This window comes from Galeopterus variegatus, unplaced genomic scaffold, assembly GCF_000696425.1.
Source record: "Galeopterus variegatus unplaced genomic scaffold, G_variegatus-3.0.2 Scaffold1738, whole genome shotgun sequence".
NCBI classification, from domain to species: Eukaryota; Metazoa; Chordata; class Mammalia; order Dermoptera; family Cynocephalidae; genus Galeopterus; species Galeopterus variegatus.
Genome location: NW_007727849.1, coordinates 74,149 through 87,156, shown reverse-complemented (window position 1 = coordinate 87,156; position 13,008 = coordinate 74,149). Strand labels below are relative to the sequence as shown.

The 13,008-nt window shown below is 40.0% G+C and overlaps 1 protein-coding gene across 2 annotated transcripts in view; it reads left to right on the top strand.

The window, feature by feature from the left end:
- RPRD1A (regulation of nuclear pre-mRNA domain containing 1A) overlaps positions 1 to 12,548 on the top strand; it is an 85,709-nt gene extending 73,161 nt beyond the window's left edge. The window contains exons 7-8 of one of the 2 annotated variants that reach the window (XM_008578668.1): positions 2,438 to 2,635; positions 12,215 to 12,548. In XM_008578668.1, the coding sequence (XP_008576890.1) occupies positions 2,438 to 2,587 (150 nt within the window). In that variant the 3' untranslated portion in view covers positions 2,588 to 2,635; positions 12,215 to 12,548. Of the gene's footprint in view, positions 1 to 2,437; positions 5,927 to 12,214 lie in introns of those variants that run through there. The other variant, XM_008578667.1, reaches the window with a different exon arrangement.
- Positions 12,549 to 13,008: the final 460 nt, after the last annotated feature.

Genomic DNA, 13,008 nt, shown 5'->3' with positions numbered 1-13,008 from the left:
GCAGGAGCTGGCAAAAGCCACAGCCGTGCCGTTTGGATGAAGTTGCTTGGAGGTGGCAGGGGAGAAGGCCCCCAGGCCAGCAAGACCACTAATAGGGTTCCTGTGGACCCACATAGGAGCAAGGAGCCACAACAACTGAAAGACAGGAAACACTCAGAGGCTGATGAGTCATCACAAGGAGCCAGTACATGGCCCATCCCATGGGAAGTGTTTGCAGCACAGTTGGTAAAGGTCTCATTTCACCAGAGAACACCTGATAATACCTAGAAGAACTGGAAGTCTCCTGGGCTACCAAGCCAGAGAAAGGGGAGGGCCAGGGGCCTCAGCAATGCCCCCCGACACCCGCAACCAATCCCAAGGGTAGGGGACGAGGGCCTTGGCCACACACCCCCAACACACGCAGCTAGCCCAGAGGTGACCACCAAGCCATCACAGGAAGCGCCCTGGGCTCTCCTGATCTGGGGCTGAGGGCCTCAGTCACTCCCCCCACAACATGTGCAACCAGCCCAGTGATGACCACCAAGCTGCAGCAAGAAGGCCCTGGGTTCCTGAGCTGGGATGGTCGGGGAACGAGGGCTTTTGCCACACACCCCTGACATCTGCACCCAGCCTGGCAATGACCAAGCCACTGCTGGAAGCCCCCCAGTCTCCCATGTGGGAATGAGGGGGTGCCACAGGCCTCAATACTGCCCCTCCTCCTCCCTCCTCTTTTCATCCCATTTACTTCCCCTTTCCCCTCTCCCCCTCCCTCCCAACTGCTCTGCAACAACATCCTAGAATGTAAAAAATAATAAAGTTACATTTTCTTTAAGAAAAAACTGTAAAGAAATGGTTCATAATTCTGGCTATGCTTAGCGTCCTTTTGGGAGCTTTTTACAAAGTATACATGCTCTGGGCCCACTTGCAGAGATTCTTGTTTAATTGATATGCAGTGGGGTCTATAGTTCTTTTGAAAAATCAGAGCGAGTTCTCTTCAGAAGTTTCCTAGGTAGTTCTGATGTGCTGCCAGGATTGAGATACACTGGTGCAAAGGGGCTCTTGGTCGATAAGCTATCTACACAAAATGTAAACCTTATTACTCCTGTGCTCTGTCTCATCTATGAGATGTCTTGGTCAGAGGGAGAGAAAGGGTTCTAGTCTTTCTAGAAGGAAGAATACGTAATTTCTAGATTCCGTGCTTTACGCCCTACTTTCACTAGGTAATGGGGTATAGAAGGATCCTCTACTTCCCCATGTAGAAGTCTGGAACCCTCACTTAAAAAGAGACATTCCCACTACAGAAAATGGGCTATTCCCTCAAAGCCAAAGATGATCTTGATATACTTCCAGTCTTTGATTCCTTGGGCTACTGTTCGCATGGTTTTCTAACCTTTTTTTGCTTTTGCGGTCTGGTGGAGCTGTGGACTCCTCAAGTTAATGTTTTTATATATTTTTATATATATATATATATATATATATATACTTATTGGCAGCTGGCTGTTAATGGGATTCAAACCCTTGACCTTGTTGTTATCAGCACCTCACTCTCCCAAGTGAGCTAACTGGCCAGCCATCAAAGTTAATGTTTTTAAATGCAGAAACTAAAATGCATAACATTACAAAGGAAACAAGTTATATTAAAGTAAAGTTATCAAAATAATAAAATTTGTGCAATAATATGTTTCTTTATTAATACATTGAATACCATTTACTGGAGGGTCTAATTACCATAATTTAAAAGTAATGGTAAAAGTAACCAATATTTCAGAGAGCTGTAAAAATCTGGAACGTAATATGAAGCAACCAGTTTCTTTTTTTTTTTTTTTTTTTTTTTTTTTTTTTTTTTTCCTTGTTCCGTGTCCGGCAACGGATCGCAACCCTCAGTGTTGCCCCGTACCGGACTGGGGACCGGCAACGGGATCGCAAGCCTCGGCGTTGCTCCCGCGCCTCGCTCAGCCAGTGAGCGGGAGCCGGTCTGTATGTGGGATCCGAACCCTCGGACGGGAGCGCCGCCGCGCTTCCCAAGCGGCGCACTATCCAGTGCGCCACTGGGCCGGCCCCAGCAACCAGTTTCTATTGGAGATGAAGTCACAGGTACTTATAACACTCCCATGGTTTGTTGCCAACATTCACAGTTGAAAAATATGCTAAATTTCAGTTTAGGTTTGTGAAAATAAATATGTGATCTTTTTTATATGCTGAGGTTAAGCATATTAATATGTTATTCTTCTTCCTACAGGTGTGAAACAGCAGTTGAAGATTGTGGTTTTTTTATAATAATAATATATCTTACCTAGTTATATATTTTTCAAGGCACCTCCTTTGATCCTAAAACACACATTGGAATAATTTCTTTTTACTCAACATTAATTGAGTCTAGTACCAGATTTTATTCAGTGCATGAGCTGGATAGCCCTTTGAACCTCCCAGTGCTAATGAAAGTGTTTTGATGTTACAGGAATACAAGCGCAAGTTAGCCAGAGTTTCCCTGGTGCGCAAAGAACTCAGGTCCCGGATCCAGAGCCTGCCAGACTTATCTCGATTGCCCAATGTCACTGGCAGCCATATGCACCTGCCCTTTGCGGGAGATATCTACAGCGAAGATTGATGACCAGTCTCTATCCAGGGCCCAGAACTTTGCAAGCGATGGAGAAAGGTTAGATGGATAGTCTTGTAGTGTTATTTTTGTATATTGTTGAGAGAGTAACACTAACAAAAGAAATGACAAGTAATTTATAAAATTGTTTAAATTGTTGGTTAGTTTACTATTCTATTGGTAAGGTAACATGACTTAGTTTAAACAAAGTGATGATCGCTATGTATTAATAAGCTCACAAATACTGGTTATTTTCGAAAGATCTTTTTGTAAATTTTTTTGATCCAGGGCCTTGTGAGAAATTCCATGTTTCTATTTCTGTGTGTATTTTCAATTGTTTTTTGTTTATTTTCCTCAGTATCTAATCACTGTATACTATGTAATTCCTAAAGGAGAAGAACTAATCAAGAGTTGGTTGAGACTTTATTATGGTATAGTTAAGACTTGATTGTAGAAGGGAATAATGTTCCAACTTGATCTTCACCCTTCTTCCCAACCAAATTATTGGTTCTGTGCCTTTCCAGGCCTTTGATTCCTTATTTTGTAGAGGTCAGTAATTTAACACTAAACATGGATGCCACTTCGAAGGTCAGATGAAAGCCTAGAGAACTTTTCCCCAGTAGTACTGTAAGAGTTTCATTCCAACTGCCAGTGTAGAATAAAAAGCGTTAAATAGGACTCCCTCGATTGAGTAGATTAATATGAAAATGCTTTGGAAATGTTATAAATTTTGACATTCTACCAAGAGGACAACTTTGGTTCTGGAACTGGTTTCTATTTGTCAAAATCAGTCTACTTTTAACATAATTGATCCCTTCAACAAAATGCCATCTGTGAGATTAAAAGAGACATGAAATAATGATACTTTTATTATTCCCTTAGCCATATAACTTTAAAAGCAGTAGTATTTTTAGCTCTCATAGCTCAAGAACACAATATTCATTACTGTTCAGTAAAGTAGCTTGAAACCTTTTTACTGTTTCCTTAAGGTTTTTGAATGACCATAATTTTGGAAATTAAGCAGTGCTACACTACAGGGTAGGTCTGGTAAATTTTATATTTGTATATTTAGTTACCAAAACAAATGTAGTTTTACCTCTTACTTCTGACCCTGTGTGATAGAGCAGTTGCATGCTCTCCTGCTTTCTTTTTAAATCACATCGTTAAGCTGTGGATTTGTACTCAACGATAACTTAGGATAAACATTTTTTTTCATTCATGCTTTACATATTAGACATTTTTTTCCTTGTTGTCAGCAGATTCAAATTAGATAGTAAATAAAACATCTTTAAATCCCTTGAGCCAATTACGTCTCATTGGTCTGAATAGCTTCACTTTGTTTTTTTCTCAGTATTAGAGATTACAGTTAAAATGAATGTACATGTGAAGGAGAAGGCAAACATCTATTTTTAATAGCCAATAGTTCTGGAAACAGTGCTTTTAATAATTTGAACTCTCTCCAAAACAGAGAGACACATATAAGTAGTCCCCATTCACATATGGCTTATATTCCAGTGTTTTAGTCCACTTTTGGGACTTGGGGCACATTTTCTCACAGAAACAGTAGTAGTTAGGCTCCTGGTGAACATTACCACTGAAAGCTCACCTGGGAATCTAATCCGCTTAAACATGAATGTGCTCAACTTCTAATGTGGTTGACATATTACTAATAGTGGATCCCGACCAACATTTGTATGTCACTCTAACTAAGGAAATGGTGTGCGGCAGCCAGTCTCTCACATTGGGGTGTCTGCCTGTGCTGTGTACCTCCATCCCTAAGTATAGGAAATGGAAGAAGAAGATTCAGCAAAGGGGGAGAGAGGTAACAAATGCACAATTATAAAACCTGGTTATACCTGTTATGAAAGTATACCAAGTTAGTTTTTGTTGTTAATGTGAAAGCAAACACTTGTATGTTAACTTATTTTCATTATCTTGATCTTATTTATGATCTGCTGAAGTGGTGATTTATCCCTTCAAAAAGTATTTTTTTCCATTTAAAACTAATTTATAAACTGTGTATTCCTGGGAAGATTTGAAGTCTTTTCAAAGTTTGTTTAAATATTTTCACCAGTTAAGACAAACTTCTGACTTGGATACTGATTTTAATGCCAGTATCTGCTCTAAATATTTATGATAAAAATGCATTATTTTTTTAAAGAGCTTGATGAGATTTGTGATGTCGTAGTACTCAAAAACATGAATCCCACCCCTTGACCGATCCTCTACAAACCTCAGTTGTTGGTTAACTCACCAACTGAACATGAAACAATATGGTCTGGTTTAGAAGTCATGTTTTCAGCCTTATGATAGTTAACATGGTAAGCCTTAGCAGTAAATTGTCTTCTTTTCTGAAAGGAAGACTAAATTTTCTCGAGAAAGGGGTTAGATGGTGGTACTGTAATACCAAATTCTAAATCATGAGCATTTTCTCCATTGTGTATCTGAGGCAAATCATGCAACCTTGAGTGCAGTTTGGCCTGGTCCTTCAAGAGAAAAGCATGTCACCACACTTGCAGGAGGGGTACTGTGGTTTGAACGGATACCATCACTTTTTTCTCCACGAATAGTGCAAAGAGCTATCTGGAGTGGCTATTTAAACAGATTCCCTGGCACTCCCTCTGCTCTTTCCATCACTACAGTAAGTAGAAGAACCATAAAGGGGAACTGGGAGTCTGAGAAAATCAGCTGTGCTCAGTAGCCAATCTCCCCCTCAAGGAAAACCACTCGAGATACAGCTATTTTGGTACCTCTTCTCACATGCACTCTGAATCAGAGTTTTTCTATAAGAAATCCTTGGGAATCAACAAAAGCTGGGATGACCTGGTCATCTTGATTTGCAAAATTAAAAGAACAAAACTAGGTTGTCAGTTGTCACTGTAGATGGGCAACTCACCTTTTAAAGTATAGTTAATTGAACTGGTTTTGAGACATCCTTAGAAAAAACTCAAAAGTACAAATTAATTAATTGGGAAAGTTAGAATGTCCTTTCTGAATTTTTCATTCTAAAAATTTACATGATATGAAAACTTAAAGCTACTAAACTGCTTTGTGTTCTATTAAGAAATAACTCCTAAAGATGTAGTCTTGTTTCATAGTTGTTGCACTATATCAACACTTTTTAAAGTGTAAACCCAGTTCTTCTCTGTATAGCAAGGGAACATTGTGTTAATGAATTTATACAGAGCATTTGTTGCCAACTGTAATCCCAGCCATCAACATGTGAGTATGTTAGAGGTGGCAATAGCACATGGGAAGATGAACTTTCCCTGTTTGTTTACCCCTATTTCTTTGGCTGTATCTGATGACAGTTTAAGATGTTCTTAATAAAGTTTTATGTTCTTTTTGAAATGTGTAGGTTATTTTTGTGAATCTGATTCATTGGAAGTGGGGTGAGGAGGGAAGAGATTAATGGACTGGGAGGGAAACAAAGTACTGGAAGTATTCAGCAGTGTTATGGTAGAGAAACTCTGAAGATTACTTGACTTGGCTAGTGGTTCCCAAACTTGAGCGAGCATCAGAATTACCTAGTGGGTTTATTAAATTATGTATGGCTTGTCCTCGCCCCCAGAGCTTGATTCAGTAGGTCTGAGGTAAGGCTGGAGGGTTTACATTTCTAATAATTGGATGCTGATGCTACCCGATTTAGGGATCACATTCTGATAACCACTGCTCTAGACCAACTTTGAAGTCATGCCTTGCTTCATGATTTAAAATATTTAAGCAATTCCAGATAATAAGATAATGAAGTATGGGTTTTACAATTTAGTATATAGCAAGTTTCTTATGGGTAGAGAACAAGACCATGTCTTCTTTTGTGACCTACTGCTTAGTAGAGCTTTGGAGTAAACAGATTTACTAGGCACTTTGAACTTCCTGGAAATGGCCCATTTGCCACACCTTGAATTTAAAGCAAAATTGGGCAATACTAGAAATCTGTGGGAATCTCGAGGGTAGTGTTTGCCAAGCTTTTATAAGACTCAGTTAGGGCATTTGCAAAAAGAACACATACCCACTGAGTCAGTATTTTCTGTGATTCTTACCATCTACAAAGTTTGGAAAATGTAGTCCTCTGGCCATTCCTGGATAAGCATCTGGTCGCTTTATCTGAATTCAGATGCTTCCCATTCCCATCCACTTTCCCGGCTCTGTAATAGTAGGTTTTTATACAGTAGAGCCTATATCCAGAGATTCTATCTCTGAAGATTTGGGATAGCTCCAGTAATCTGCATTTTAAACAAGGTACCCAGATGATTCTGATGCAGGTAGTTCATGGACTGCACTTTGAGAAACAATGCCCTACAAGGCAAAATGATAGTCTGTAACATATAATAATGATAGCTCACTCAAATATGGCACTTACTGTGCACCAGGAATGGTTCTAAGCCCGTCGCATATCTCTTACATATGTGATAGATACTCTGATTATTTCAGTTTGACATAAGGGAAACAAAGACAATGTGAGTTCTCTGTGACTAAAAACGAAGTCACATGTTGAAGTTCAGATTCAAACCCGGCTCTGAGTTTGACTTCAAGCCTGTGCTCCTTAACCACTACATGGTGCTGCCTCTTAACAATGGTATGTTGTGTAGCAACTCCACCAAGTCCACATTTTGCATAACATGTCAGGTTAAAGTGAAATTAACATTATGGGGCCGGCCCGTGGCTCACTCGGTAGAGTGCGGTGCTGATAACACCAAGGCCGCGGGTTCGGATCCTATATAGGGATGGCCGGTTTGCTCACTGGCTGAGCGTGGTGCTGACAACACCAAGCCAAGGGTTGAGATCCCCTTACCGGTCATCTTTAAAAAAAAAAAAAAAGAAATTAACATTATGCAAGTATTCAAGTTAAAAAGCGACATATCAGCTAAAACCACTGTGGAAGCATGCTACTCACAATTATTTTTAGTTAAAATATACATAATGGTATATACACATGGTGAACTTTAACCATTTTAACCATTTTTAAATGTACTCTGGCAATAAGTATGTTGATATTGTTGTGGAACCATCACCGCTGTCCATCTCTAGAACTTTGTCATCTTCCCCAACTGAAACTCTGTGCACATTAAACAGTAACTCCCTACCTCCCTAGCCCCTGGCAACCACCATTCTACTTTCTATTTCTGTGAATTTGACTTCTCTAAGTATCTCATATAAATAGAATTATAAAATATTTGTCTTTTTGTGACTGACTTACTCCATTTAGCATAATGTCTTCAAGGTTCATCCATATAACATGTCTCAGAATTTCCTTCCTTTTTGATGCTGAATATTCCATTATATGTATATATATATCCATCCATGGACACTTAGGTTGCTTCCACCTTTTGGCTGTTGTGAATAATGCTACGATGGCTGGCCCGGTGGCGCACAGCGATAGTGCGCCGCTTGGGAAGCGCGGTGGCGCTCCCGCCGAGGGTTCGGATCCCACATACAGACCGGTTCCCGCTCACTGGCTGAGCGAGGCGCGGGAGCAACACCAAGGGTTGCGATCCCGTTGCCGGTCCCGGTCCGGTACGGGGGCGACACTGAGGGTTGCGATCCGTTGCCGGACATGGAAAAAGAAAAAAAAATAATAATAATAATGCTACGATGAATATTGGTGTATAAATATCTATTTGAGTCCCTTCCTTCATTTCCAATGTTTTATTCAAAGCTATTATTTATATTCATATCAACAAAGCAGAGTTAAAATGAACTATTGATAGGGATATTCTAGACAATGCTTAATGAATTTCTACTATGTTTAGGCATGGTATTAAATCTTTTGAGGTATACAAAGATTACTCAACTGCATGTCTGCTCTCAGAGTTTACTATCTACTGGAAACAGAACACAGTGACAATTTTTAGAATTGACCAAAGCTTACTTTTGTTTTTAAACTAGCATATTTCTTTTAAGGCAATGGTTCATTAGGTTAGCAGCATTAGCCTCATCTGGGAACTTGTTAGAAGTGCAAATTCTCAGGACCAGACCTACTGAATCAGACCTGAAGTTGGGGCCGGCCCAGTGGCGCACTGCTACAGTGTGCCGCTTGAGAGCGAGGCGGCGCTCTCGCCGAGGGTTCGGATCCCACATACAGACCGGTTCCCGCTCACTGGCTGAGCGAGGTGTGGGCGCGGCACCGAGGGTTGCGATCCCGTTGCCGGTCCCGGTCCGGTATGGGTGCGACACTGAGGGTTGCGATCCGTTGCCGGACACGAAAAAAGACAAAAAGGAAAAAAAAAAAAGAAAGAAAACCTGAAGTTGGGGACCAGCAATGTATCTTTTTAACAAGCCCTGTAGCTAATTATGGTAAATACACAAGTTCCAGATCTCTTTTAGGCACCACTGTCTTAAGCATCCAGCGCTTTAACTCAAATAGATTTCTTCTCATATATGGGAAACCTTTAGAGGGAGTAAAAGGACTTGGCCCAACAAAAGCAATTGTAATTATGTGCCTTCCTGACAAGCCAATAAATGCTTTTCATCTACCTTATTTCAACTCTTATGAATCCTACTCTTCATCTGGACAAATTTCTCTATATTTTCTTTCAATTTTCTGCCTAGTGTATCTCTTGTAATTCTTCTGAGGTTGGTAGAGTGAAGGAGAGAGAAATGCAGTTTGGGGTTTGACCATCATCTGCCTTATCTAAAAGACTTATTAACCCTTGGTATAATTATACCACCACAGGTTTAAACAATTTAATTGCTGAACTCCATGTGTTTTTATTTCCAACTTTTTGGATGACATAAAAAATAGAAACTATATTTTAATCCCTTTTTGGTAAATGGATCATTAACTAAAGTGAAATGTGCAATGAATTTTTAAAATTACACATATCACATGTGAATTCCATGCTTCATGGAAAAGGTACAAAACAAATTTTGAATTAATTTTAATTATACTGTGATTCAGAGCCATTACCTTATTCAGAGATACCTAGAAAAATTGAGTTGCATAGGTATTGTTTGTTTAGTTTTATCATCTTTTTAAAGTCATTTCTTTGTCAGTAAAGAAAATTTCATTTTCCTTATGGAAATATAAGTTAAAAGAGAGGTTTTAAGAGGTTTATATCAAACATTAACATGGATTTTTCAAAATATTGTATTAGTATTTATTTATTGTCTTCTTTTTCCAGCTCTTGATATTTAAGTTATAAAATATTGTAGTATTTTTATGGGATCAAGTTACTAGCAGAGTGCTCATGATGCTAATGATTCCTTTAAGATATCTTTGTGTAATTTCATTATACTGCCCTAAGGTGGGAAGTGGTGCCTTGGTTGTGGTTTTGTGATTTGAGCAGCTAGGCTGCAGCTGGAGTGTGCTTAACTGAGGGATGTTAAGCTCTGCTTTCATTCTTCTCTTTGAGCTGGTCTTTGAGTGCTGCAGAACCTCAGGTGAGCTTCACGTCCAATTCTTTGTATCCCTATCTAGGTGAGAGCTGTGGATGCCCAAGTTAGAGACAAATGTCACTGGTGCTTAGCATTATCCCTGTTTGAGTTGCTAGTCTCTCCATGTCTTGGCTAACATGAGGGAGAAAGACTGGAACTTCTTTCTAGTTCCTTTCTCTTTGCTTTGTTGCTTTTTTTTTTTTTTAAAAGATGACCGGTAAGGGGATCTTAACCCTTGACTTGGTGTTGTCAGCACCACGCTAACCCAGTGAGCGAACCGGCCATCCCTATATGGGATCCGAACCCGGGGCCTTGGTGTTATCAGCACCGCACTCTCCCGAGTGAGCCACCGGGCCGGCCCAGCTTTGTTGCTTTTATATCTACCAACGGAACAGAGAAGTGATAGGTGCATTGAAATGTTACATCAGTTGCACTGTCTTTTTCCAGTTGGGCATTATTTCCCCACCAGGAACCAGTAGGAAACTTCCAGTGACTGAGCTTATTGATTGAGACTATTGATTGATTAAAATATAATTTTCTCTGGGCCGGCCCGGTGGCGCACTGCTACAGTGCGCCTCTTGGGAGCGCGGCGGTGCTCCCACCAAGGGTTCGGATCCCACATACAGACCGGTTCCCACTCACTGGCTGAGCGAGGTGCAGGTGCAACACTGAGGGTTGCGATCCCGTTGCCGGTCCCGGTCCGGTACGGGCGCGACACTGAGGGTTGCGATCCGTTGCCGGACACAAAAAAAGACAAAAAGAAAAAAAATAATAATAATAATAATTTTCTCTTAACCAGCAGTTTATGCAACATGAGCAAAATGACATAGAGCTTTGAATTAGAAAGATCTTTTTTTTAAAAGGACTAGTATCTCTTTAAAAGCATACCACTTAGAAACAATATTTAATCAGAAAACTTAATTTTTTAATATAAGGGAAGTGTGTTTGCAGTATGATCTTTTTAGAAAACACTATATTATTTAATTTAAAAGTCCTTAAAGTTATATAGTGAAACAATTGCTTTTTTAAATAACCTGGGGCAATAGGTATACAATTTTATTTTCAGATGTTACTTAATCACAGTCATATGTGAAATGAAATATTTGCTAGATATATTTTTGTCAGTTAATAACCTTTGAATACTCTAATTAAGAGATTTACTAAGTGCTTGTTTTCTGTCATTTTAGACATTCTAAATAGTTAACTTTTATTACAAAAAGTTATAGCCATGGGCCAGCCCGGTGGCGCACTCAGTAGAGTGCGGCGCTTAGGAGCACGGCAGCGCTCCCGCGGAGGGTTCGGATCCCATATAGAGACCGGTCTGCTCACTGGTTGAGCGCGGTGCGGGCGCGACACCGAGGGTTGCGATCTCGTTACTGGTCACGAAAAAAGACAAAAAGGAAATTTAAAAAAAAAGTTATAGCCATTATTAAACATTTGGTTAAAATATTCCTCTGCTTCATTTTTATTTTTGGACTTCGATTTGGTTTCAGTCTTTGCTATAATACTCAGTGCTTTGCAGGGATTTAGACAGCATTCTGTAAGTACTTTATAACTTCATACTATACTAGAAATCTTGTGTGATTAAGATACGGTGTTAAAATGTTTAGACTTGGGTCCTTGTATGCTACTTAATGAAATTGTACTTAGTATTTTATGCTCTCTAAAAATCCTTCTGCACAATGTGCTTTCATTTTCTATAGGATAAAATTTAATCATGGCTTCAGTACTTGTTTGCAGAAGTGTTCATATATTTTTTTTTTTTTTTTTGTCCTTTTTGTCCTTTTCCGTGTCCGGCAACGGATCGCAACCCTCAGTGTCGCGCCCGTACCGGACCGGGACCAGCAACGGGATCGCAACCCTCAGCGTTGCGCCCGCACCTCGCTCAGCCAGTGAGCGGGAACCGGTCTGTATGTGGGATCCGAACCCTCGGCGGGAGCACCGCCGCGCTCTCAAGCAGCGCACTGCAGCAGTGCGCCACCGGGCCGGCCCATTTTTTAAAAAAGTCTTACTCTGCATGCAGACATGCTAAAGTTATCCAAAAGAGCCAGCAAAATCTCATTATAAACTCAAAATTGTGTCTTCTTCAGTTCCTTTGATCCTGGAAAATAGTGTATCAAAGAACTCTGCAAGTATTTATTATGTCTGAACACATGCCATATTCCCTTTAGAGAAGAGATGGCAAGTATATGTCACACATGCTCTTCTAACCATACGTTTCTCTGTCTCTTGCTTATGACATATATCATTAATTCTGTGAAGCCTGAATACAACCAGAGCTCCAGGCAGCCATCATCAGCTGACCGGAGTTGGAAGAGGAATTGAAATATTTATTTGCCATCCATCCAAGTGAAAGGTTTGATGGGTTGCTCACAGCTTAAAAAATGGTGCCAACTGAACTTTTGTGACTGCTGGGGTTGGATGTGTCCACCAGAAGTTCATGTGTTAAAAACTTGATCCCCATTGCAACGGTGTTAAGAAGGTGGGAAATCCAATTCTGGTAGGCTTTTAAGAGGAAAGGCTTTTAAAAGGTGATTGGATCGTGATGACTATGCTCTCATGAGTGGATTAATCCATTCATGAAGTAATGACTTATCATGGGTTTGGACTTGTGGCTTTATAAGGAGAGCAAGTGAGAACATTGAAGAGTTCTTGCTCTTGCCATTCTCTCACCGTGTGATACCTGCGTTGCTGCAGAGAGTCACCATCAAGAAGAAGGCCTTCGCCATATGTAGTCCCTAGACCTTGGACTTCCTAGCCTCCAAAACTGTAAGAAATAAATTTTATTTTCTTATATATTACTTAGTTTCCAGTATTCTAAGTGACAGAAAACTGACTAATACAGTGACCAATAGGAACATGTTATCAGAGTTTTTAGTTTCCTAAGAAGAGACATTGCAAAATTCTTCCTCAGCTTTTCAGTGTTTTATAGATCTAAGTTGTCAATTATAATGTCATAAGTTCTACACAAGTGGTGTGAATGTTACAGAACATAAGAAAAGAATGGTTGATGTCTGTGGGGAATAGTTGGATAGAGCTTTATAGTTACATGAATG